This window comes from Oncorhynchus kisutch, linkage group LG11 (genome assembly GCF_002021735.2).
Source record: "Oncorhynchus kisutch isolate 150728-3 linkage group LG11, Okis_V2, whole genome shotgun sequence".
In the NCBI taxonomy this organism is placed as follows: domain Eukaryota; kingdom Metazoa; phylum Chordata; class Actinopteri; order Salmoniformes; family Salmonidae; genus Oncorhynchus; species Oncorhynchus kisutch.
This window is the reverse complement of record NC_034184.2, coordinates 18,287,821-18,312,318: the sequence shown is the minus strand read 5'-3', so window position 1 is coordinate 18,312,318 and position 24,498 is coordinate 18,287,821. Positions and strand designations below refer to the sequence as shown.

General features: G+C 43.8%; 2 protein-coding genes across 11 annotated transcripts in view; one reads left to right on the top strand and one right to left on the bottom strand.

Annotated features, from left to right (window-relative positions):
* The window catches only part of LOC109899921 (brain-specific angiogenesis inhibitor 1-associated protein 2), a 188,141-nt gene extending 175,550 nt beyond the window's left edge, over positions 1 to 12,591 (top strand). For 4 of the 6 annotated variants that reach the window (XM_020495555.2, XM_031835406.1, XM_031835410.1 and 1 more), the window contains one exon: positions 11,639 to 12,591. In XM_020495555.2, the coding sequence (XP_020351144.1) occupies positions 11,639 to 11,738 (100 nt within the window). In that variant the 3' untranslated portion in view covers positions 11,739 to 12,591. Of the gene's footprint in view, positions 1 to 10,695; positions 10,749 to 11,638 lie in introns of all 6 variants that reach the window. The other 2 variants (XM_031835411.1, XM_031835408.1) reach the window with 1 other exon arrangement.
* A 176-nt stretch (positions 12,592 to 12,767) lies between these two features.
* The window catches only part of LOC109898917 (serine/threonine-protein kinase LMTK1-like), a 156,177-nt gene continuing 144,446 nt past the window's right edge, over positions 12,768 to 24,498 (bottom strand). For 3 of the 5 annotated variants that reach the window (XM_031835400.1, XM_031835403.1, XM_031835405.1), the window contains 7 exons: positions 23,772 to 23,978; positions 23,280 to 23,429; positions 22,741 to 22,943; positions 18,212 to 22,248; positions 17,320 to 17,443; positions 16,884 to 17,117; positions 12,768 to 16,684 (listed from right to left, as the gene is read on the bottom strand). In XM_031835400.1, coding sequence (XP_031691260.1) covers positions 16,656 to 16,684; positions 16,884 to 17,117; positions 17,320 to 17,443; positions 18,212 to 22,248; positions 22,741 to 22,943; positions 23,280 to 23,429; positions 23,772 to 23,978 — 4,984 coding nt within the window. In that variant the 3' untranslated portion in view covers positions 12,768 to 16,655. The remainder of the gene's footprint in view (positions 16,685 to 16,883; positions 17,118 to 17,319; positions 17,444 to 18,211; positions 22,249 to 22,740; positions 22,944 to 23,279; positions 23,430 to 23,771; positions 23,979 to 24,498) is intronic. The other 2 variants (XM_031835402.1, XM_031835401.1) reach the window with 2 other exon arrangements.

Below are 24,498 nucleotides of genomic sequence, written 5' to 3'. Positions count from 1 at the left end.
CTCCATGGACTTTACAGTGTCCCAGAACGTTTTTGAGTTTGTACTGCAGGATGCACATTTCTGTTTTCAAAAAGCTAGCCTTAGCTTTCCTAACTGCCTGTGTATATTGGTTCCTAAATTCCCTGAAAAGTTGCATATCACGGGGGCTATTCGATGCTAATGCAGAACGCCACAGGATGTTTTTGTGCTGGTCAAGGGCAGACAGGTCTGGAGTGAACCAAGGGCTATACAGTGCCTTGCGAAAGTATACGGCCCCCTTGAACTTTGCGACCTTTTGCCACATTTCAGGCTTCAAACATAAAGATATAAAACTGTATTTTTTTGTGAAGAATCAACAACAAGTGGGACACAATCATGAAGTGGAACGACATTTATTAGATATTTCAAACTTTTTTAACAAAGCAAAAACTGAAAAATTGGGCATGCAAAATTATTCAGCCCCCTTACTTTCAGTGCAGCAAACTCTCTCCAGAAGTTCAGTGAGGATCTCTGAATGATCCAACGTTGACCTAAATGACTAATGATGATAAATACAATCCACCTGTGTGTAATCAAGTCTCCGTATAAATGCACCTGCACTGTGATAGTCTCAGAGGTCCATTAAAAGCGCAGAGAGCATCATGAAGAACAAGGAACACACCAGGCAGGTCCGAGATACTGTTGTGAAGAAGTTTAAAGCCGGATTTGGATACAAAAAGATTTCCCAAGCTTTAAACATCCCAAGGAGCACTGTGCAAGCGATAATATTGAAATGGAAGGAGTATCAGACCACTGCAAATCTACCAACACCTGGGAGACACACCAAACATGTGGAAGAAGGTGCTCTGGTCAGATGAAACCAAAATTGAACTTTTTGGCAACAATGCAAAACGTTATGTATGGCGTAAAAGCAACACAGCTCATCACCCTGAACACACCATCCCCACTGTCAACCATGGTGGTGGCAGCATCATGGTTTGGGCCTGCTTTTCTTCAGCAGGGACAGGGAAGATGGTTAAAATTGATGGGAAGATGGATGGAGACCTGATGGAGTCTGCAAAAGACCTGAGACTGGGACGGATATTTGTCTTCCAACAAGACAATGATCCAAAACATAAAGCAAAATCTACAATGGAATGGTTCAAAAATAAACATATCCAGGTGTTAGAATGGCCAAGTCAAAGTCCAGACCTGAATCCAATCGAGAATCTGTGGAAAGAACTGAAAACTGCTGTTCACAAATGCTCTCCATCCAACCTCACTGAGCTCGAGCTGTTTTGCAAGGAGGAAAACATCTCTCGATGTGCAAAACTGATAGAGACATACCCCAAGCGACTTACAGCTGTAATCGCAGCAAAAGGTGGCGCTACAAAGTATTAACTTAAGGGGGCTGAATAATTTTGCACGCCCAATATTTCAGTTTTTGATTTGTTAAAAAAGTTTGAAATATCCAATAAATGTCATTCCACTTCATGATTGTGTCCCACTTGTTGTTGATTCTTCACAAAAAAATACAGTTTTATATCTTTATGTTTGAAGCCTGAAATATGGCAAAAGGTCGCAAAGTTCAAGGGGGCCGAATACTTTCGCAAGGCACTGTATCTATTCCTGGTTCTAAATTTTTTGAATGGGGCATGCCTATTTAAGATGGTGAGGAAGGCACTTTTAAAGAATAACCAGGCATCCTCTGCTGTCGGGATGAGGTCAATGTCATTCCAGGATACCCCGGCCAGGTCGATTAGAAAGGCCTGCTCGTAGAAGTGTTTTAGGGAGCGTTTGACAGTGATGAGGGGTGGTTGTTTGCTCGCATACCCATTACGGATGCAGGCAATGAGGCAGTGATCGCTGAGATGTTGGTTGAAAACAGCAGAGGTGTATTTGGATTGTGAGTTAGTTAGGATGGTATCTATGAGGGTGCCCGTGTTTACGGATTTGGGGTTATATCTAGTAGGTTCATTGATCAATTGTGTAAGATTGAGGGCATCAAGCTTAGATTGTAGGATGGCCGGGGTGTAATAATTAATATGCCTATTGATTATATCAGTTGATCAAAACGCAACTTAAAAACGAAATTACTTGTATTATCATGTTATTATTACTATTATTAGCCACAAGGTAATACGTTTTATGATGTCTGAGGTCTAGCAGGCAGTGTGAAAGACACCTTGTACTACGGGGCGTCTGAGTATGGTTGTTTTGTCTGAATATCAACATACTGTACTTTATCAAGACTGAATGGGTAAAAAAAACAACCCTCAACCCTGAGAGATGCAAGGCTCTGAGTAGGGTTACCGTTCAGGCGTTCATGCATGAAAGAAAAGACAACAGATACCTGTTCTACACCTCTGCCATCCCACGACAAAGGTGCTATATTTCATGGGGCCCGATTCAGACCTTTGCTAAGTAGGACTTAAGTCAAGAAAACATAGAGTTAATTCAACATTATTTGACTTAAGTCCATGTTAAGTCAACTTATCTCAAGTCTGAATAGGGCCCATGGTGCATAAACCATGTTGCCAAAGCAACACCCTCTCTTCTCATTCTCTCTCATCCCCTTCAATCAGTGCTGCCTGGCTGCCAACTGTTTACAAATAGCTTTAATAATTTACTAGACCGTGTCTCTTGCTGTGCATACAATAGGATAATGATTTGGGAGCAACATCAATAAATGTTTTCCATCTATAAACCATTCAATCTAATCGTGTCCCCTGTGCAATTACCATATGTCACAGAACAAATAGGTAATTCTAGTCTGCCCAGGTATATACTGTACAGAGACCTTGGAGACAATAAATGGGTCAGATTCCCTTAAAAGAGTCATCATTTGCCAACAGCACAACTGCAAATTATGGCAATAACTGAATTGGATCGATAGCCATTTAGATCTTCGTAATAAATAAGCTTGCATGTACTGTGTCTCTTGCTATTTTGACACATATTTGCACTACACAATGAGAAGGGTTGATTCGTTATTGTAACTTTGTTCAGCCTTCTTGTACTTTAGTCTTTGTAGTAAAAGACTTGAATAATGAAAGGAAATGAAAAAGCATGACTCTGTATCTGAGGCAGGATAAAATATGTATGTCTGTTATTTCTGTGTGCTGAATAAAGAACGACGCTAGTCTGTTTGTTTGTCTGTCAGTACCTGTCGATATCAACCCCTGTCCTGTCCAAATCAGAAATGATTGCCGCTAAGTATGAGGCTATTTGCAATGACAGCACTATCTTTGAATTCCCCTTGAAATCCTATTAGATTGACCCAATTGTTATAATTTGCTAAAGGGAGAAAAAGTGACATTTACTGCCAAACTGTACTACCCAAAACTCCTTCCCTGCCACAAACAAAATGTCTCCTTGCTGTGTCTCTCTTGCTCCCTGTCCTTCTCGCTGTCTGTGTGTAATTCCTGTCTTCCCCTAGCTTTGCCAACCCCCTTCTCTGTCTATCTGTGTTTTGATAAATGTAGAGACAAAAGCGCTCTCAAACGAGTTACTACGACCGGAAGCTGCCAATGTTTCTTCTTTCTCCACTAGAATAAGGCTAAGGTATGAGTGATCAGACTGCAACATCTGAAGAGATGGCACACCCACTCTGTGTAAAAAATAATAATACAATATAGTATTCTTCTATTATTTGTGATGACATTTTTTGGAACAATGCATTTTTTGTTGTGAAGATGAATTGGAATAATGTACAGAGAATGATTGATATTGATGTGCATGCTTTGGGGGACACCAAAATAGTGTCATGTTGAAAAATGACCTCAAATGTATGGTGACTTTCTACTATAAAAATAAGCTTAATAAATATTATTTCAGTTGAGCACTCTATTGTATTTCTGTACCCTTATTCATGCACATCTATCTCTAAGGCCTTTGCAATCTCAGGGGACTTTTAACATAACACTTCTTTATTTTAAACACTGTTATGCTTAATTTGGGAAGTTAGTTTATTTGTCTAACATGATATACAGCTAAAGGCCAACAATAGTTGCTTCTCATTGGTTGAGTAATCTATAACACCTGTTATGTGTTGCAGTAGAACACGTTTTTAAGATGCTTGGGGAATACAAACTTGGTAATGGATGAAGTAATTCATTATTAATCCAAATGATTAACACTAATGGTAACACTTTACTTGACACCCAGTGTCACAACACATGACACGGTCATAACCATGTTATAATATGTCATAACAACTGACATAACTTGTCAACCTGTCATAATATGGTCATAACACTGTCATGGCCAATATATTTACACCTGTTGTGACATACTGCATTATTGCATTATTTTATGGCTGGTTATGACACCTACATGCGAGTGTCAAAATCCACATTTATTCAAATGTGTGGGGGTTCAAGAACTTTCATTTTGTCTTAAGTCCTTTGTTGTTGTTGTAATTAATTATTTACAGTCCTGTTTGTTTTTTCATCATATTTGAAATAACTTGTAGAAAATACACTTTATGACATTGTCAAGAAGCATTATGACCATCCTGTGTCACTTTACTTGGACAAAGAAAATGCCTTTTATAACACTGTCAAGAAGCATTATGACCATCCTGTGTCACTTTACTTGGACAAAGAAAATGCCTTTTATAACACTGTCAAGAAGCATTATGACCATCCTGTGTCACTTTACTTGGACTAAGAAAATACACTTTATAACACTGTCAAGAAGCATTATGACCATCCTGTGTCACTTTACTTGGACTAAGAAAATACACTTTATAACACTGTCAAGAAGCATTATGACCATCCTGTGTCACTTTACTTGGACTAAGAAAATACACTTTATAACACTGTCAAGAAGCATTATGACGATCATAATCATTTAAGCCAGATAGGCCTATTACATACTGCCCTTATGCCAGTCAGCAGTCACAAAGAGGGTGTCTTGTCTTGCTCCTAAAATCTACTCCTACATTTATCCCAGTCATCAGAAACATAGCGTTCGTTGGGGTCGGTGCGTGTCTGATATCAATGTGTGCACAATTACAATGAGAATTCAATGTGGGCAATTTCAGAACATTTTAAAATATTGTTGACAAGTAGTCTATGGTGTAATGGTAAGTTTTGCCTTGTGTGGTAGGTTATGTAATTTTTGACACTGATGTAGTTGTCATAACCAGCCGTAAAATAACTACCATGGTAGGTGTTGTGTTTTTTGTTACACTCTTATGTAGGTGTCATAACCAGCCATAAAATAATGCAATATATGTCACAACAGGTCGAAATATGTGTCATGACAGTGTATTAATCATATTATGACAAATTATGTCATAACACAAGGGGTTGGTCTAATCCTGAATGCTGACTGGCTGGTTTTATACAACAGGTGGGTCTAATCCTGAATGCTGACTGGCTGGTTTTATACAACAGGTGGGTCTAATCCTGAGTGCTGACTGGTTAAAACCACATTCCAGCCAGTGTCTATTCCACAAATTACCACCAGCTAAATCTATGATGTTAAAATGCCTATTTACTCTGTTCCATCTGACTGAGCGGTCCACTGTCTCATCAGTCCAGCCAGGCACTTTATAAACTTGATCTGCACTATAAAAAGTATATAGACATTATCTCACATTTATTTTAGACTGACATTTAGTTTTCAACAGCAGATATTTGCATGAACCTTGTAGTCTGTCTCTCCGACATTTCCAACATTGTTTCAATATTCAAATTCGATCTCCAGCTGTCCCATAGCAATGAACGAGTCAGGAGGAGACACACAGGCAGCGTTTCTCAGCCAGTCGAAATCATGAAACAGCTGGCATCATTTTTATGGATATATATACAAAGAAATGTCCATTGAAAAAATGTTAAACGAAACGAGGTGCAGCTAGTTTGCGGTCTTTTCCAGCTTCAGTTTGAAGTGATTGTGTTAGCTGTGTTGTTGTCTAGCTCCTCTGAACAACAGTGTCCTGACGAGTCAGCACATGTTCTTTGCCAGGCAAAATCGTGCTGCATTAGCTCAGTGTTATGGATGTATCCAAATAAATGTCACTAGAAAACAGCTTAAACAAACCCAAATGTGGCTACTGTTATTCTGGCTGCACTTTTTGACGTGACTAAGTTAGCCGTAGTTGGCTAGCTAGCAAGCAAGGGATAAGACCGTTGCCAGCCAGTATGTCAATAAAACATTTAGAACGAGCGACTGGGTCGCGTCCATAGATACAGAACAAAAAGACTGAACGACTGGGTCGCGTCTCTAGCAACCGAACCGATAGACTGAACGACCAACCGGCTTGGGTAGCAACCCTAGATTTGTGTCGGGACTATATCTTGTGGAATAATTAAATAGTGAATACATTCATCAAAATAAACAATTGAATGAAAATATTATTATTCATTATTTGAATTTTTCAAAGTTGGTGTTTGGAGGATATATTGGAACGTTTCGCCAGACCTCGACTTCATCTCGGGCCTATTTTTTATTTATTTTTTATTTCACCTTTATTTAACCAGGTAGGCTAGTTGAGAACAAGTTCTCATTTGCAACTGCGACCTGGCCAAGATAAAGCATAGCAGTGTGAGCATACAACAAAGAGTTACACATGGAGTAAACAATTAACAAGTCAATAACACAGTAGAAAACAAAGGGGGGGTCTATATACAATGTGTGCAAAAGGCATGAGGAGGTAGGCAAATAATTACAATTTTGCAGATTAACACTGGAGTGATAAATGATCAGATGGTCATGTACAGGTAGAGATATTGGTGTGCAGAAGAGCAGAAAAGTAAATAAATAAAAACAGTATGGGGATGAGGTAGGTGAAAAGGGTGGGCTATTTACCAATAGACTATGTACAGCTGCAGCGATCGGTTAGCTGCTCAGATAGCTGATGTTTGAAGTTGGTGAGGGAGATAAAAGTCTCCAACTTCAGCGATTTTTGCAATTCGTTCCAGTCACAGGCAGCAGAGTACTGGAACGAAAGGCGGCCAAATGAGGTGTTGGCTTTAGGGATGATCAGTGAGATACACCTGCTGGAGCGCGTGCTACGGATGGGTGTTGCCATCGTGACCAGTGAGCTGAGATAAGGCGGAGCTTTACCTAGCATAGACTTGTAGATGACCTGGAGCCAGTGGGTCTGGCGACGAATATGTAGCGAGGGCCAGCCGACTAGAGCATACAAGTCGCAGTGGTGGGTGGTATAAGGTGCTTTAGTGACAAAACGGATGGCACTGTGATAGACTGCATCCAGTTTGCTGAGTAGAGTGTTGGAAGCCATTTTGTAGATGACATCGCCGAAGTCGAGGATCGGTAGGATAGTCAGTTTTACTAGGGTAAGCTTGGCGGCGTGACTGAAGGAGGCTTTGTTGCGGAATAGAAAGCCGACTCTTGATTTGATTTTCGATTGGAGATGTTTGATATGAGTCTGGAAGGAGAGTTTGCAGTCTAGCCAGACACCTAGGTACTTATAGACGTCCACATATTCTAGGTCGGAACCATCCAGGGTGGTGATGCTAGTCGGGCATGCAGGTGCAGGCAGCGACCGGTTGAAAAGCATGCATTTGGTTTTACTAGCGTTTAAGAGCAGTTGGAGGCCACGGAAGGAGTGTTGTATGGCATTGAAGCTTGTTTGGAGGTTAGATAGCACAGTGTCCAAAGACGGGCCGAAAGTATATAGAATGGTGTCGTCTGCGTAGAGGTGGATCAGGGAATCGCCCGCAGCAAGAGCAACATCATTGATATACACAGAGAAAAGAGTCGGCCCGAGAATTGAACCCTGTGGCACCCCCATAGAGACTGCCAGAGGACCGGACAGCATGCCCTCCGATTTGACACACTGAACTCTGTCTGCAAAGTAATTGGTGAACCAGGCAAGGCAGTCATCCGAAAAACCGAGGCTACTGAGTCTGCCGATAAGAATATGGTGATTGACAGAGTCGAAAGCCTTGGCAAGGTCGATGAAGACGGCTGCACAGTACTGTCTTTTATCGATGGCGGTTATGATATCGTTTAGTACCTTGAGTGTGGCTGAGGTGCACCCATGACCGGCTCGGAAACCAGATTGCACAGCGGAGAAGGTACGGTGGGATTCGAGATGGTCAGTGACCTGTTTGTTGACTTGGCTTTCGAAGACCTTAGATAGGCAGGGCAGGATGGATATAGGTCTGTAACAGTTTGGGTCCAGGGTGTCTCCCCCTTTGAAGAGGGGGATGACTGCGGCAGCTTTCCAATCCTTGGGGATCTCAGACGAGATGAAAGAGAGGTTGAACAGGCTGGTAATAGGGGTTGCGACAATGGTGGCAGATAGTTTCAGAAATAGAGGGTCCAGATTGTCAAGCCCAGCTGATTTGTACGGGTCCAGGTTTTGCAGCTCTTTCAGAACATCTGCTATCTGGATTTGGGTAAAGGAGAACCTGGAGAGGCTTGGGCGAGGAGCTGCGGGGGGGGCGGAGCTGTTGGCCGAGGTTGAAGTAGCCAGGCGGAAGGCATGGCCAGCCGTTGAGAAATGCTTATTGAAGTTTTCGATAATCATGGATTTATCAGTGGTGACCGTGTTACCTAGCCTCAGTGCAGTGGGCAGCTGGGAGGTGGTGCTCTTGTTCTCCATGGACTTCACAGTGTCCCAGAACTTTTTGGAGTTGGAGCTACAGGATGCAAACTTCTGCCTGAAGAAGCTGGCCTTAGCTTTCCTGACTGACTGCGTGTATTGGTTCCGGACTTCCCTGAACAGTTGCATATCACGGGGACTATTCGATGCTATAGCAGTCCGCCACAGGATGTTTATGTGCTGGTCGAGGGCAGTCAGGTCTGGGGTGAACCAAGGGCTGTATCTGTTCTTAGTTCTGCATTTTTTGAACTGAGCATGCTTATCTAAAATGGTGAGGAAGTTACTTTTAAAGAATGACCAGGCATCCTCAACTGACGGGATGAGGTCAATGTCCTTCCAGGATACCCGGGCCAGGTCGATTAGAAAGGCCTGCTCACAGAAGTGTTTTAGGGAGCGTTTGACAGTGATGAGGGGTGGTCGTTTGACTGCGGCTCCGTAGCGGATACAGGCAATGAGGCAGTGATCGCTGAGATCCTGGTTGAAGACAGCGGAGGTGTATTTGGAGGGCCAGTTGGTCAGGATGACGTCTATGAGGGTGCCCTTGTTTACAGAGTTAGGGTTGTACCTGGTGGGTTCCTTGATGATTTGTGTGAGATTGAGGGCATCTAGCTTAGATTGTAGGACTGGCGGGGTGTTAAGCATATCCCAGTTTAGGTCACCTAACAGAACAAACTCTGAAGCTAGATGGGGGGCGATCAATTCACAAATGGTGTCCAGGGCACAGCTGGGAGCTGAGGGGGGTCGGTAGCAGGCGGCAACCGTGAGAGACTAACAACACCTGTGCCAATATATCCTCCAAACACCTGCTTCTCAGGCATTATCACTTAATTGTGACATGGCTATGACCGTGTCATAACGTGTTATGATGCTGTGTGTCAAGTAAAGTGTTACCACAATAACCATATTACTATTGTACAAATTAGTTTGTGTTCAAATCTAGTAGTAGTCGTCACCTTAGCTTCCTCTCCCACTACCTCATGCATGCAGTGCTTCACTCCACCTTACTTTACACATTTGCTGTCACCTTCTATCTCAATGTTATTTTCAGGATTGTGGTCTTCCCACTGCCCTTTCTAGTACAGTACAGTAGGTCCCATTTTATTTAGATAGTCCCCTATCGATGGTCTATAGATGCTCAAACTGCATCTTTGTTGTTTTATAGCAGCTTGTGAGGGTTAGGGTTTGTGGGTGAAACTAGGGTTAGTAGATAGTTTGTTAAACAGTTTAAATATTTACTGAACATCTGTATGGAGACTATCCAAACAAAGTGCTAGCGGAACTATCCAAACAACCCCCGATCCACCGCTATAACCTAGCCGGCCAGCTCCTCCTGCTGCTCCCAAACAGGTATTTTTCCTTACTGCAGATTAACTTTACCTGTGAGACCTCCTAACCTGCTCTGGGTATCGTGCCATTTAACTGTTGTCTGTATGTACAGTACTCTGTGGACATTTGATTGGTGGAATGTTTGTGTACGTGTCATATGCCTGTTTATTTGTGTGTGCCTGCTTGCTTGCCCCGCTCCTCTCTATTTGCTTGTAACTTTTTTATGTTGGTTCTTTTGTTTTGTTGTACTGAACAAATAGCATTTTGGGGAGTAACACGCTTTGGTGAATGGTATAATAGCCTAAGATTATTAACTTTAGTGTTATTAACATCCGTTGCGGTTTTGTCAAAATATGTCAAACTAAACACACACAGTAAAAAAAAGTCCTGTTGTTTTTACAGTAAATTACTGGCAGCAAGTTACCTGTAAGTTACTGTATAAAAAAGTACAGTATGTTACTGTAAATTCCAAAGAAACTTTGGTTTAACAGTTTTTAACTGCATCTCTTTACAGGAATGTACTGTTAAACCAGTTTATTTGGAATTTACAATAACATTCTGTAGCTTTTCTTACAGTAACTTACAGTAACTTACAGTGTACTTATGTGTTTTGAATATGTTTTGCTGTCTTTAAATGATTCATTGTTTATGTAAAGTATAAGTTCAAACAAATGTAAATATGTTATAAATATGTCATTATTATTTGAACACTGTGGCTATGGTTAGTTTACTAAGAAGTTAGACAGTGTATTGAAAAGTAAGTTAAATGATTTACGCAATGTTTTAAATGAACATGAATGTTCACACCATAGGACTGTTTGCCTTTTCAGTTTGGGACTTTTGAGTGAACAGTTTGCCCGCTTTTGAGTCAAACGGACCCCTCGTAAGTGACAAGATGATTCCCATGTCACCATTCAGCCAAAATATCAGCCATTCACCAGCTTCTTCTCCCTTCTATGTGCCTTGCTATCTTTCCCTCCCGCTATCTTAGTGCACCTCCCTGTCATCATCTGGTTTCATGAAGAGGGTCCTAGCCTATTCCCCCATTCTATGGCTTTGTCTGAAATTGCACCCTATTCCCTATATAGTGTATAATTCTTTTGCAGAGCCAGCACAATATTTAGGGAATGGGGTGTCCTTTTGGAAGTCCCCACTATCTCTTGAACAGTTGACATTATTTTATTGTCTCACGTTAGATTGTCTCACATAGGAGTGATGTCACCTGGCAGAAAACAGTGGATATTTGTCATCATTGAAGTGCTTTCATTCGGTGTCTCGCCAACCAATCAGGGATGGGCATTGGTTGTGCATTCCACCCAGATAATAATATACATTCTGAAAATATTAATTTAGGGCTCTATTCAATATGTATTGCGCAAGTTCAGCATTACAGCGTATTTACATTTCAAGGCAATGTTCCTGCGTTAGCGGAGACTGCATTCACGGTAAACCTTATGTCGGCTCAATCAGAAATTACCTTTACATTTCTATTGCGCATTTCTAAAGCTTCAGTGATACAGACTGACTAGAGCCTTAACAGAATCTTAATTCTCTGTTGATGGTTTTGTTGCATGACGCTTGCCTTGCACACACCAAAGCCTTATTTCACCCTTACTCCATCTTCATTCAGAGGCAGCTCCAAACTCACTCGCCAAACTTCTCTACTCTGAACTCCGTAATGTTTAGTCTTAATAACTAATGGATCATTTGGTTCCCTCCACCTCTCCTCCCGTTCTTCATCCATTCTGTCCCTATCCCTTCCTATCCCTACAGTGTCCCTCTGCCTCAGGAGGAACCAGCCCAGGCCACTGAGGACCAACCCAGGCCTCTCATCTCTGTCGATGACCAGTCTCCTCCTCCAATCCTCTATTAGCTCCATGCTCTACTTCCTATTATCCTTGCCTCTGATTGGTTGCTGTGAAGCACAGATACATTTAGCCAGCCAATTGGAAGAAGAACCCTGATTTTGTTTGACAAATCCAAGCACACACAGGACTAATCTTTCACAAGTAGTGTAGACCATGTGCTGCACAAGTTTTAGCAGACTGAACTATCCATAGCATTCAAGCACACCTAGCCTTGTACTGCCTCTTCAATACAATTAAAGCATTTGAAAACAGTAATAAACTGTATGCAGTAAATTATAACTGAATCTGTTACTTGGTAATAATGTATGCATATGCTTAAGAAAAGGTCATTGTTTGATCTATCTTATTGTGGGTGTCTAGTCGTATTTTACTTCTTGCTATTAGCGATTTGTAAGATTTGGAGGAATTTCTTAGAATTTGTTTGTGTGAGCAATACATTTGTCACAAAGTAAACTATGTTATACAGTATATGTTAAAGGGCTGTATCAGGGAGAATATAAAGAGCACAGGACATGGCGGCTTGTAGAAACACATTTCTACATGAGTCTGAGCCGCACACTAGATTAGGAGAGATGGAGAAAGAAAAGGTCAATGTTATACACAATACTGTAAGTTATAGCATTCAAATGCTTTTCACTGTTATTCTCATATTTTAAATGACAGAAAAAAAAAAATATTAAGCATTCATGCATATATCAACTGTATAGTATGACATTAATACATAACAATACAAAGGAGGTGTTGTATTTCCTACTATTTTATAAATGTATTTGCTTCTCATCCCGTTTCATTTGTCTGTAAATTTATAGAAAAAACACTGAATTTACTAGAGAAAATAAAGTGATATTGCAGAGTATACTCCAGATATTACCTGTGCGTTTGTTTGTTTATAAGAAACTCTTGAAAAGCACGTCTCCTTTTATACTCTCTTTGCGTCATGTTTTTACATTATCATTTTTTAAAGTGAGCATTATTAGTTGGCTAGAGAGCACAAACAGATTTGGGACCAGGCTATGTAATACATGAGACGCACATCCTTGTGTAAAACAGATTTTATTTATATTTCATAATAAGGTACAGAAAGTAACCATGTGACCAGTAAGTGAGTGTGGGTGGGGCACATTTACTGACAGCATGCCTAAACTAGTCCTGCTCGTTTAAATCACAACCAGCGCATTACCAAATGTTGCTCCTAATCACAATACCCCCTTTGTCTCACTAGCCTGGGTACCAGTTGGTTTGTGTCATCATTACAGTGGCATGATGACACAAACAGACTGGTACCCAGGCTATCGTCTCGCTATACAGATGTAGGATCTTAATTTGACCAACCTGTTGCAGGAGAACTTTCCTACAATGCAGGGCGTTTCAAAATTGTAGAGTATTTGATGTTTAAAAAGCCTTTGGAAGTTTGTAATTTCCTCTTTGAAAATTGTATCAAGCCCTACAAAATGAATGAATGAATTATAACCCACAATATTCACATTTCCTGTTGCTGCAGGATTATTTTCCTGCTGTAGCAAACTGTCTCAAATTAAGATCCTACATCTGTAGGGTTAAAACATTATAGATCAAATATATATTCCTGTTCCTGTTTGCCTCATGACTTCATTAAATATATCTCTTTGGCAACAATAAAACAAAGACATCTCCTTTTATCTCCCACTTCCAGGTCATTTCTTGATATGTTCTTTCTTTTTTTGAGATATAAAAATAGTACATACACAGACAGCGGTCTAGATAGATCTATAGACACTATACTAGTGAACAATATTAAAGCTCTAGAAAGGCAAACAAACAGAACAAAACACACTGACTGCATGGAGACTAGAGTGGATCTGGGAACCATAGAAATAGAACCTACTGTATGTAATTCTATATCTATGTGTTGAACTAAATTGGCACCCTGGTTCTTTGAAGCTAAAGCCTACAGTGATATTAGCCTGGGCCCAGATCTGTTTGTACTGTCTTGCCAACCTATGGTGATTGAGGTAGGCAAGACTGCACAAACATACCTGCGACCATGCTGCAGTGATACTGATGTAATACTGCATTATCTTACCAGCCTGACTGTACGGAATGCTTTCTATGTTACACCCACAGCCACCCATCTTCCTTTCTATTGCACATACATTTTCACATACTGTACATAGCAATGTAAGGTCCATAAATTCCAAATGCACCTTCCATTGTTAAAATCATGAACACAACCGTGAAACATTACACAATGACAAATCCATGTAGCATCACCAAACCCTTGACCACCACACAGCTGAACATAAACAATATGTTAACACTGAACAAGTACTCAGTTCTGTGGTCTTCCAATAGTCATTGGATTATTTAATCTTCAACATGTTACCGAAGCCACTTGAGCCACTTGAAAATAATTTGTTTGTTCTTCCATTCTTTAAGTTTCATTTTTAGGTTTCCTATTTCTTAAAAGTGATAATTTCATCAAAGGTGTTCTATAAAAATGATATGCTACTGTATCTGTAAGTTTATCTGTATATTTGTAAGCTTGCTGTTCTTATACTGCAGTACGATTTTCAGAATCGGAAATGTACAAGTTCTTTGATAATTTGACAAAGAATCTTCACCTCAAGACAAGGAGACCTATTACACAGCATGTGATGACGTGAAGCTCAACACAGAAGCCAACATATGCTGTGATTTACCCACACTATCTGCTGCAAAGCACGTGGATCCAAAATCCTAAAAAAGAAGTACAGCATTTATTAAAAGTCATCTGAATGATATTGCCTCGAAACTGACTTGATGGATTCTCACAATAGGTCCAGGGATGTATGTAAAAGCAGAGCTGGATTCACTAGAACCAAAACGGAAGCAAACGGAACCAACAGGGGAAGGACATACCTGAACTTGTTTTCCGTCGCAAAACGTTTTGCAACTGTTTGCTACGGTGTGCACTAATGATTACACCCCAGGCATTCAGAGGGAGGGGAATAGTGACCCACACAGACAGAGGGAGAGGAATAGTGACTCTGGAATTCTGATTGGTGGGAATCATAAGGGCGATACATACAGTACAATACAGTGGTGGTCCTACTCCTTATAGGAAACTCTGGAGTCACTAAATGCAGCATTGATCATCTCTGCTAATACAGTCATTTCAAGGCAACAACTTTCTGCCTTGTTCAATAGCTCCATTCCTTCACATACACTTAGGTGTCCCATTATTCTCTTCAATGGATGTAAAAGTGTTTGGAAACATGTAACGTTATTATATTACATGTGCCATTTCATTTATATTTGAAGAGGACAGGTGAAGCAATGTCTCAAAGATATGTTGTTGGTCACTTTCCAACACCGATTCTTCAGTGAAAAGCCTGGATTCTGTCCTTTCCTCCATTTGTTTCACTCCCTCCTCTGAGTGGGGTACACGGTGTGTTCTGTTTAGATACCCATGTTTTTTGCTCTCCATAACATACTGTAAATGAGTGATGACTATGGTGGCAAACAACGTTCCAAAGTTCGTCCATAGATTTGTGTTGTTGCTCAAAAAACATGTTGAGCGCAACAAAAGTCTTTACCTGCATATAAGTTCTTTGTAACGTATATTACTCTGTGTATTTACAATTGAAGTAGGAAGTATACATACACCTTAGCCAAATACATTTAAACTAAGTTTGTCACAATTCCTGACTTAATCCTAGTAAAACCTGTCTTAGGTTAGTTAGGATCACCACTTTATTTTAAGAATGTGAATAAATCAGAAAAATTGTGGAGAGAATGATATATTTGAGCTTTTATTTCTTTCATCACATTCCCAGTGTGTCAGTAGTTTACATACACTCAATTAGTATTTGGTAGCATTGCCTTTAAATTGTTTAACCTGGGTCAAACGTGTCAGGTAGCCTTTCACAAGCTTCCCACAATAAGTTGGGTGAATATTGCCTCATTCCTCTGACAGAGCTGGTGTAACTGAGTCAGGTTTGTAGGCCTCCTTGCTCGCACATGCTTTTCCAGTTCTGCCCACAAATTTTCTATAGGATTGAGGTCAGGGCTTTGTGATGAACGGAACCACTTCCTTGCAAGCCGAAGAACACCATCCCAACTGTGAAGCACGGGGGTGGCAGCATCATGTTCGGGGGGTACTTTGCTGCAGGAGGGACTGGTGCAACTTCACAAAATAGATGACATCATCAGGGAGGAAAATTATATGGATATATTGAAGCAACATCTCAAGACATCAGTCAGGAAGTTAAAGCTTGGTCACAAATGGGTCTTCCAAATGGACAATGACCCCAAGCATACTTCCAAAGATGTGGCAAAATGGCTTAAGGACCATGGTTATCACAAAGTCCTGACCTGAATCCTATAGAAAACTTGTGTGCAGAACTGAAAAAGCATGTATGAGCAAGGAGGCCTACAAACCTGATACAGTTACACCAGCCCTGTCAGGAGGAATGGGCCAAAATCCACCCAATTTATTGTGGGAAGCTTGTGGAAGGCTACCCAAAACTTTTGACCCAAGTGAAACAATTTAAAGGCAATGCTACCAAATACTAATTGAGTGTATGTAAACTTCTGACCCACTGGGAATGTGATGAAAGAAATAAAAGCTGAAATAAATCACTCTAGTATTAATCTGACATTTCACATTCTTAAAATAAAGTGGTGATCCTAACTGACCTAAAACTGGGATTTTTTACTAGGATTAAATGTAAGGAATTGTGGAAAGCTGAGTTTAAATGTATTTGGCTGAGGTGTATGTAAACTTCCAATTTCAACTGTATTATCATATATTATTTTATATATTCTCATAAGAGTTGATTCTCTTTTCCCCTCTTCTTCCACACCATAAACAATAAGAGGCACTGTCTTTTCAGAAACCTGATGTCCAAAAAGCTCTACATAAAAGTCATGATAAGTTTGTGGTGCAGCTCCTGGGTGGCTGTCTACTCTCTGTCCCCATCCTCACTGCTCCCTGAAGAGATGGAGAGAGAGAGAGCGAGAGAGAGACAGAGGGAGAGTGACAGAGGGAGAGGGCGACAGAAAGTGCGAGAGAGAGAGAGAGAGAGAGAGAGGCGGATAGTTACAACTTATTCATTATGTTTCATTATTCACTTTGTAAAATCTATACAATAAGTTCTCCTCAGACATGTTTCTATTGAAACATCACTCACCTGGACCAGAGTCTATGTCGGAGTCGGAGACGTGTGTGATGGAGAAGCGAGACACATGGCTAGGGGAAACGGTGAAGCGGGAGTACTGCACCGCTGGTTTGGGCTCCGGGGCCTTGGAGGTGGCGGGCAGGCTGGGTGTGGAGGGGGTTGAGGCTGAGGAGGAGGCAGCCATCTTGGATGAGGAAGTCGGGAGGGGCAACAAGGGGAAGTCATCTTCCCACTCATACCCTGCACCTGAAGTGAAAGAGGGAGGAAGGTAGAGAGAAAGGAAGAGAGAGAGAGGGGAGGAAAGTAGGTATGGAGAGATGAAGAGAAAGGGAGCAGTTTGGAAACATCCGGAAACATCATAGATTTGAGATTGATTATGAAATGAAATGCTGATTGACTTCAATCAATGTTTCAATGTAAGTAGTGGACTCTAGACTAGTGTACTTACTCTCTTCTGAGATGTTTCCGTCTGAGGAGTCATCAGAGGTTGGTTGTTTGCTCTCTGAACCCTGTCCGCTGGTCTCAGCTTCTGGAGGGAAACCATGCTCAGCCAGCTCTTTAGTTGGGCTCTGCTGGAAACGGACAGTAGTCAAAAGGTTAGAGCTATGGTTAGTGTGCATTTTAAACAAAAATATACTGAACAAATATATAAACACAACATGCAAAAATTTCTACGATTTTACCGAGTTACAGTTCATATTAGGAAATAAGTCAATTTAAATAAATGCATTAGGCTCTAATCTATGGATTTCACATGACTGGGCAGGGGTGCAGCCATGGGTGGACCATGGAGGGCATAGGCCCACCCACTAGGCACCCAGCCCCACCCAGCAGGGAGCCAGGCCGAGCCAATCAGAATGATTTTTCCCACACGACAAAACTGCACATTTTAAAGTGACCTTTCATTGTCTCCAGCACAAGGTGCACCTGTGTAATAATCATGCTGTTTAATCAGCTTCTTAATATGACACATCTGTCAGGTGGATGGAGTATCTTGGCAAAGGAGAAATGCTCCCTAACAGGGATGTAAACAAATTTGTTCACAACATTTGAGAGAAATAACGTTTTTGTACGTATGGAAACTTTATGGGATTATTTTACTTTCAGCTCATTAAACATGGGACCAACACTTTATATGTTGCGTTTATATTTTTGTTCAGTGTCTATAGTAGTATGTCTAGTTTAATTCAAGGCACAAAAAAATATCTTATTTGTCTTATACCATGTGACTTAGCTAGAATGAAAAAAGCAGAAAATGACTGTGAACTTGTGAACTAGCATGATGCAGAAACTACCCTTTCCGTTATCTTGTTTTCCTTCATCTGTGATTGACTACTCACCTGGTCAAACAAGTAAACGGTGACATCATCAAAGAAGGACACCACCTTCTTCTTTCGTCCCAGCAGGTCATCAGCGAGCGACTCTGACGTGAGCGTCGTAGGCACCTTCAGTAGACTACGTAGGTTATGAGCATCGCTACAGTCACTGACCACGATGGGTACCACATGGTTCTCCTCCTCGCTCTCCTCCCCTCCACTCTGCTCCTCTTGAACACTGTAACACCTCAGCTCCTCATCTGACTCACTGTCATCCGAGTCACCATCTCCGTCCTCCTCATCCGCCTCCCCCCCGTCTGTGAGCGACACCCGGACCGGAGGGGGAGTCATCGGGGGGAGAGGAGGAGGAGGAATGGAGGGAGGGGAGGAGGAGGAGAAGCGTTGACGTCGTGCGGGAGGTCCGTTCTCTTCATCATCATCGTCCTTGTCAATGCTCTCTGACCTTTCGGAAGATGCTTCTTCTAGGACATCTGCTAATTCTAAGGCTTCAGATGAGTCCTCCATGTCTCTTCGCTCTCCTTCTTCTTCCTCCTCCTCCTTGGTACCAGAGTTGGTTTCAGTACTGCTGCTCCTCTGGAGTTCCCCCAGGGCTTCTTCCATAGCCCCCACCACCTCTGCTGCCCAGTCTCCCAGGGAAGAGGGCTCCTCCTGGGCAGGCCATCCCTCTGACCCTTCCTCTACTTCTCCAGAGATATTGGAGGCCAATTCTAGCCCCAGCTCTTCATCATGGTGGCACTCTTCTGTAAGGCAACCCTCCATCTCTGGGTCTTCACTCTCCTCCAGAAGAGCTGAGGTCTCATCTCCCTCCTCCTCTTCCTCTATATGAAGAGGGCTGAGCTCCCTCTCTGTCAGACTCTCCACCTCCTCCTCTTTCTCTATATGAAGAGGGCTGAGCTCCCTCTCTGTCAGACTCTCCTCCTCCTCCTCCTCTTTCTCTATATGAAGAGGGCTGAGTTTCCTCTTCTCTGTCAGGCTCACCTCCCCCTCCTCCTCTTCCTCTATATGAAGAGGGCTGAGTTTCCTCTTCTCTGTCAGGCTCACCTCCCCCTCTCCCTCCTCCTCTTCCTCTATATGAAGAGGGCTGAGTTCCCTCTTCTCTGTCAGGCTCATCTCCCCCTCTCCCTCCTCCTCTGCCTCTATATTAAGAGGGCTGAGTTCCCTCTTCTCTGTCAGGCTCATCTCCCCCTCTCCCTCCTCCTCTGCCTCTATATTAAGAGGGCTGAGTTCCCTCTTCTCTGTCAGGCTCATCTCCCCCTCTCCCTCCTCTTCCTCTATACGAAGAGGGCTGAGTTCCCTCTTCTCTGTCAGGCTCATCTCCCCCTCTCCCTCCTCTTCCTCTATACGAAGAGGGCTGAGTTCCCTCTTCTCTGTCAGGCTCATCTCCCCCTCTCCCTCCTCCACTCCTACATTTTCATCACCCCCCACTTTCTCATCCTCATCATCCCTGGAAAGGCGCTCATTCTCATAGTCAGAGAAGTAGGCAGAGTCCCTGTAAGGGTTCTTCTCACTGAGGGGGGCCAGCTCCTTCTCTTTGTCTGTGGTCTGTGAGGCTGCTAGAGTCACATCTTCATCCAGGGTAGGTTCATCCTCATCCTCCAGTGGGGCCACCTCGGCCTCCTCTCCCCCCTCCTCCCCCTCTTCATCCAGGCTGGTGTCCAGGACAGACTCCCCAAGTGGCTGGGTGAATGTCTTTGGGTCCCGGGGCTCATTGTGGGGCTCCTTGGGGACGAACTCTGGGCTCTCGTTATTCTCTGTGTCGTACCCGCTATCCATTGCCTTGGGGGAGGAACTAGATGGGTGGGAGGAGCTGGAGGCAGGGCTGAATGGCTCTGTGGTGGAGCTGGCCGCTAAAGGCATCAGGTCCATGGAATCCATGGAAGTCATGGAATCGGGTGTTCCCACCTGCTTCTGCAGGGACTTGAGGGGACGGGCCAAGGAGGGGGAGGTGTTAAGGTCCCCGGCCGACGCCTCGTCAGCAAAGATCCCTGAGGTCACGTCAGTAATGTCATCGTCTTCATCATCGTCGTCGGTATAGCAGTCGGAGATGTCCACTAGACTGATGCTGGAGCAGTGGTCTCTGTCCAGGCCGCTGTCTAACGTATGGCTCAGCTCTGACTCTGGCTCAACCAAGCAGACTAGGCCAGGCAGATTCACTGAGGGAAGTGGGGCAGTCATAGCCATAGTCATGTCCTCTGGTTTAGGATCAGTGAGAACCCCTTTGTCTTCTGTGACAACCTCTTGCTTGTGGTCTATGGAAAGGGTATCGTCCATAGTGATGTCAACATACTGCTCAGGGTGGTCAAGGTTGGTTACGGTTGTGGTTGTGTTAGTGTTGTGTGTCAGGGTTGATTTAGACACACTAGGCCCTCCCGGTGCTGGAGACAGATTCACACTCTCTTCCTCGTTGTTGAGCATCTCTACAATCTGATCTCTGTAGCCATCACAGGTGGAGTTTCGCACCACTAGGCCTGTAAGGGGGTCGACGAAATGAGAGTGGCAGCACTCGATTGGTGGCGGCTTCACCTCCCTCTCCCCCTCCCTCTCATGGCACAGATAGATGTAGGTGTTGTAGGCGTTGTCGGAGGGTATCAGGGTATGATGATTCCCCAGGGATAGACAGCTGCTGTCTTTAGCCGAAGCCGCCGTAGCCTCCAGGCAGTCTATGGGTTTAACTGCAGCAGAAACAGAGGAGCGGAAGGTCAGGTTGTGCTCCTCAGGCCACGAGTCCTCTATGTCGGTAGTGGGCATAGTGTAGAGGAAGTCTACATAGGCATCCTGTTGTTGCCTACAGCCAGCCTGTCTACTACGGCCCAGGCCTAGACTGTTGTTGTTAGTGCAATGGTTAGAGAGATTAGAGGGCCAGGTGTTACTACTGTTGATTCTCTGCCTCTCTGAGAATATATCCTCTTCCTCGTCCGAGTCTTCCGATGCCATGGTGATGCTGACTGAGTGGGTGTGGCCTGGCATGGTCGGCATGGTTTTCCTCAGAGAACCCATCATGTCATAGTAACCCCCAGTGACGCTACTCCCCCCAATGATGGAGCCTGGTCCCTCGATCGTCTCCAGGTAGGGGTCCCCTACTCCAAAAGGAGGACCACCACCCTGGGGAGGGGTACTGATGGAGGGAGATATCCCCAGAGGGTTTTCCAGTTCCCCCAGGGCCTGACGCAGGCTCCGGGACCCCCAGCTCTCCTGGTGGGGCTCAGGGGGAGAGTGTTCCCGCCCCATCAGGTAGTGCTGGTGATGGTCCAGACCCAGACCCATGTGGTGGCCTATGCCCATAGGGGGTGAGTGTTCGTAGTAGAACCCCCCATCCCGGTCCTTGTAGGAGACGTAATGACCAGCCTCCCAGGGTCTCAGGGGGCTAGAGTCAGAGACTTGCCCCAGCAGGGGTTCCATGGTCAGGGAGATGGCCGGGCTTCCATCTGGGTCCGAGTCATACGCTCCACCACCCCCAGCTTTACGGATGTCTGCCGACCAGTACGAGTCCACAGGCTTGGAATGGGCCTGGGAGGGACATGCACCCATCCCCATAATACACTCCCCTGAGTCTGCACTGCCACTGCCTGTCAGGAAGCTCCCGTTGCTGCCCTGGTAGTCTGGGCTGTAGGAGCACATGGTGTAGTCCAGGTCCATGTTGATGTGACAGTCCACACCAGGCTCCTCCATGCGGACGTAGTACTCAGCGCTCACTGAAGGACTACAGGCGCTGAGCACCGGCACCACCCCGACTTCAGAACCATGCAGCATCTTGGGCTCGTAGTAGGCCACCCCACCACAGCCCCCCACCATGCCCCCTGGCCCAGGGGGGTAGTACAGGTCTTGGCGGTGGTAGTTGACGGCCCCCAGGGTACCGCTGGAGGACAAGGCAGCACGGTGGTAAGGCTGCTCCGCCCCAGCCCGAGCCTTCTCCCACTTGTACTCGAAGTTCAGGCCGTGGCTGGTCTCGGTCACGGTCAATATATCATCTCCTGACTCACTGTGGTAGCCGTCGCATCCAGAGAACTGCTCCAGCAGGGGGAAGGAGGAGGAGGGAAGGTCTGTAGACAGATAAGTACTTTGGTAATCCCCTAAGGGGAAATTTCATGTCAAACAGCAGCAGACTGTAATCAACTAAAGTAGGGTTGGTGGGCCCTGAGTATTATTTTACCTTTATTTATCTAGGCAAGTCAGTTAAGAACAAAATCTTATTTACAATGACAGCCTACTGGGGAACCGTAGGTTAACTGCCTTGTTCAGGGGCAGAACGACAGATTTTTACTTTGTCAGCTCGGGGATTCGATCTACTGACTTTTCGGTTACTGGCCCAATGCTCTAACCACTAGGCTACTGCCGCCCCGAGTAATGACTAAACATTTATAATCACACACTATTTCTTCTTAATTTGGGTCATTTGAGGACAGTATATTTCTCTGAACTAAAGTGTTCCTGAAAAGAGCAATGTGCAGATTTGTATTTTATTTTAAAACAGAAGCAGACAATAAAACATAATGCAAAGTAGACAGGAGCAATAAAAAGTGTCGTAAACGTACCAATGGCCAGGGCTCCTGCCCCATGGTGGAGGCTGTTGTTGGGGCCAGCGTTGGGGTTGGGACGCAGGGAGTTCCAGCGCCTCTCAAAGTCCTCCTCGGCCTCGTTGGCCCCCTTGGCACACAGGTAGCTGAGTAACAGGTGGACCTCTTCTGCATTGGGCCTCTGGTCTGGTTGGAGCCAGCAGAACTGCATCACCTCATACCTGGTGACACAAGAACACACGCACATACACACACCGCAACAACCATTACAACAACCATGAGATACAGGAAGATATAATGAACCACAAATGAATCTATCGGCTGTAGTCAAAAGTAGTACATCACACATCAGTCATTTTATGTCTGTGTCCAAAATGCCGCACTATTCTCTATTTAGTGCACAATGTTTGACCAGAGCCCTAGGCACTAAATAGGGTGCCATTTGGGACGCAAAATATGTGTGGGATGACGTTTGTCTGTGTTTGTCTCTGTGTGTGTCTGTCGGTCCGTCTGTCTCCCTGTGTGTGTGTGTGTGTGTGTGTGAGAGAGACACTCACCAGCGCTCTGCCAGGGGTATATTGAGCAGGGGCTTGGGCAGTCGGAGCTGCTGTTCCCTCACAGCGTACATCAGGACCTGTCTGTCAGAATAGTGTCTGTACGGCTGGTTGCCCAACTCAAACAACTCCCAGATAGTCACTCCCAGAGACCTGAAAAAACACTCAACATCAGACTATAGAATCACAGGGAAGAGCAACACATCAAATCAAATTACACTTCGTAAACAAAAGGTGTCTCAGGGGGCTAGAGTCAGAGACTTGCCCCAGCAGGGGTTCCATGGCAGTGAAATGCTTACTTACATGTAAAGCATAACAATCCATATTTATTGGGGAAAACATTGGGCAATTATGATCACTGAGACCAAAATCCAGATAGGGTCGGTTTCCTGGACACAGATTCCTCGACTAAAAAGCATGCTCCATTGAGATTGGTCTTCATCCAGAATTTGGCTGAATCAATCTATTTATCTATCAGTCGATTGATGTTCTTACCAGACGTTGCTCTGTTTGCTCTGGCCTACTACCAGTAGGTTGCCATGGACTTCATCTATGAGTTCTGGAGCGATCCAACGCAGTGGCACGTACATCTGGTCTGACGTCACAAAGTAGTCATCTTTGTACTTATTGTGTGACAGGCCGTAGTCTCCAATCTTCACTGTGACATCAGCGGTCAAAAGGCAGTTTCTCAGGGCCAAGTCACTGCAGGGAAGACAGAGAACACAATTGTACATGAGATGATAATTGATTGATGATGTATATGCATAACGGGCAAGTTATCATGGTGAGTCAATGGACAGTCTGACATTTTCAATACTGTACCAAAAGCCTTACAGAACTTCATGCAGTCAATCAATACAGTTTTACTCATCAATTCCTTATAAGTGGATGCTGTGTAGACAGTGAAGAGAAGGGGTCACTCTGGAGAGAAGAGGTCTCCCCCTGCAACAAAATCACTGATGCTGGAGTCTATGAAGAGGTACTCAGGCAGCACCAGGATATTGTTACAGGAAGGAACCAATAGGAACCAAGAAGAAATCCAACAACTCACAGCTAAGCGATTCTGGGAACCTAGTTTGTCAGGTTTCTACAGAACAAGAATATGATGTGACGTCTGGCAGCACGTGACTACTGGGTACCACCAGTCTACAGGGTAATAACAGTAGAATTCCAATGAGTGGGTTGTAGTATAAAGACTATAACATAGTGGTAATGATATATA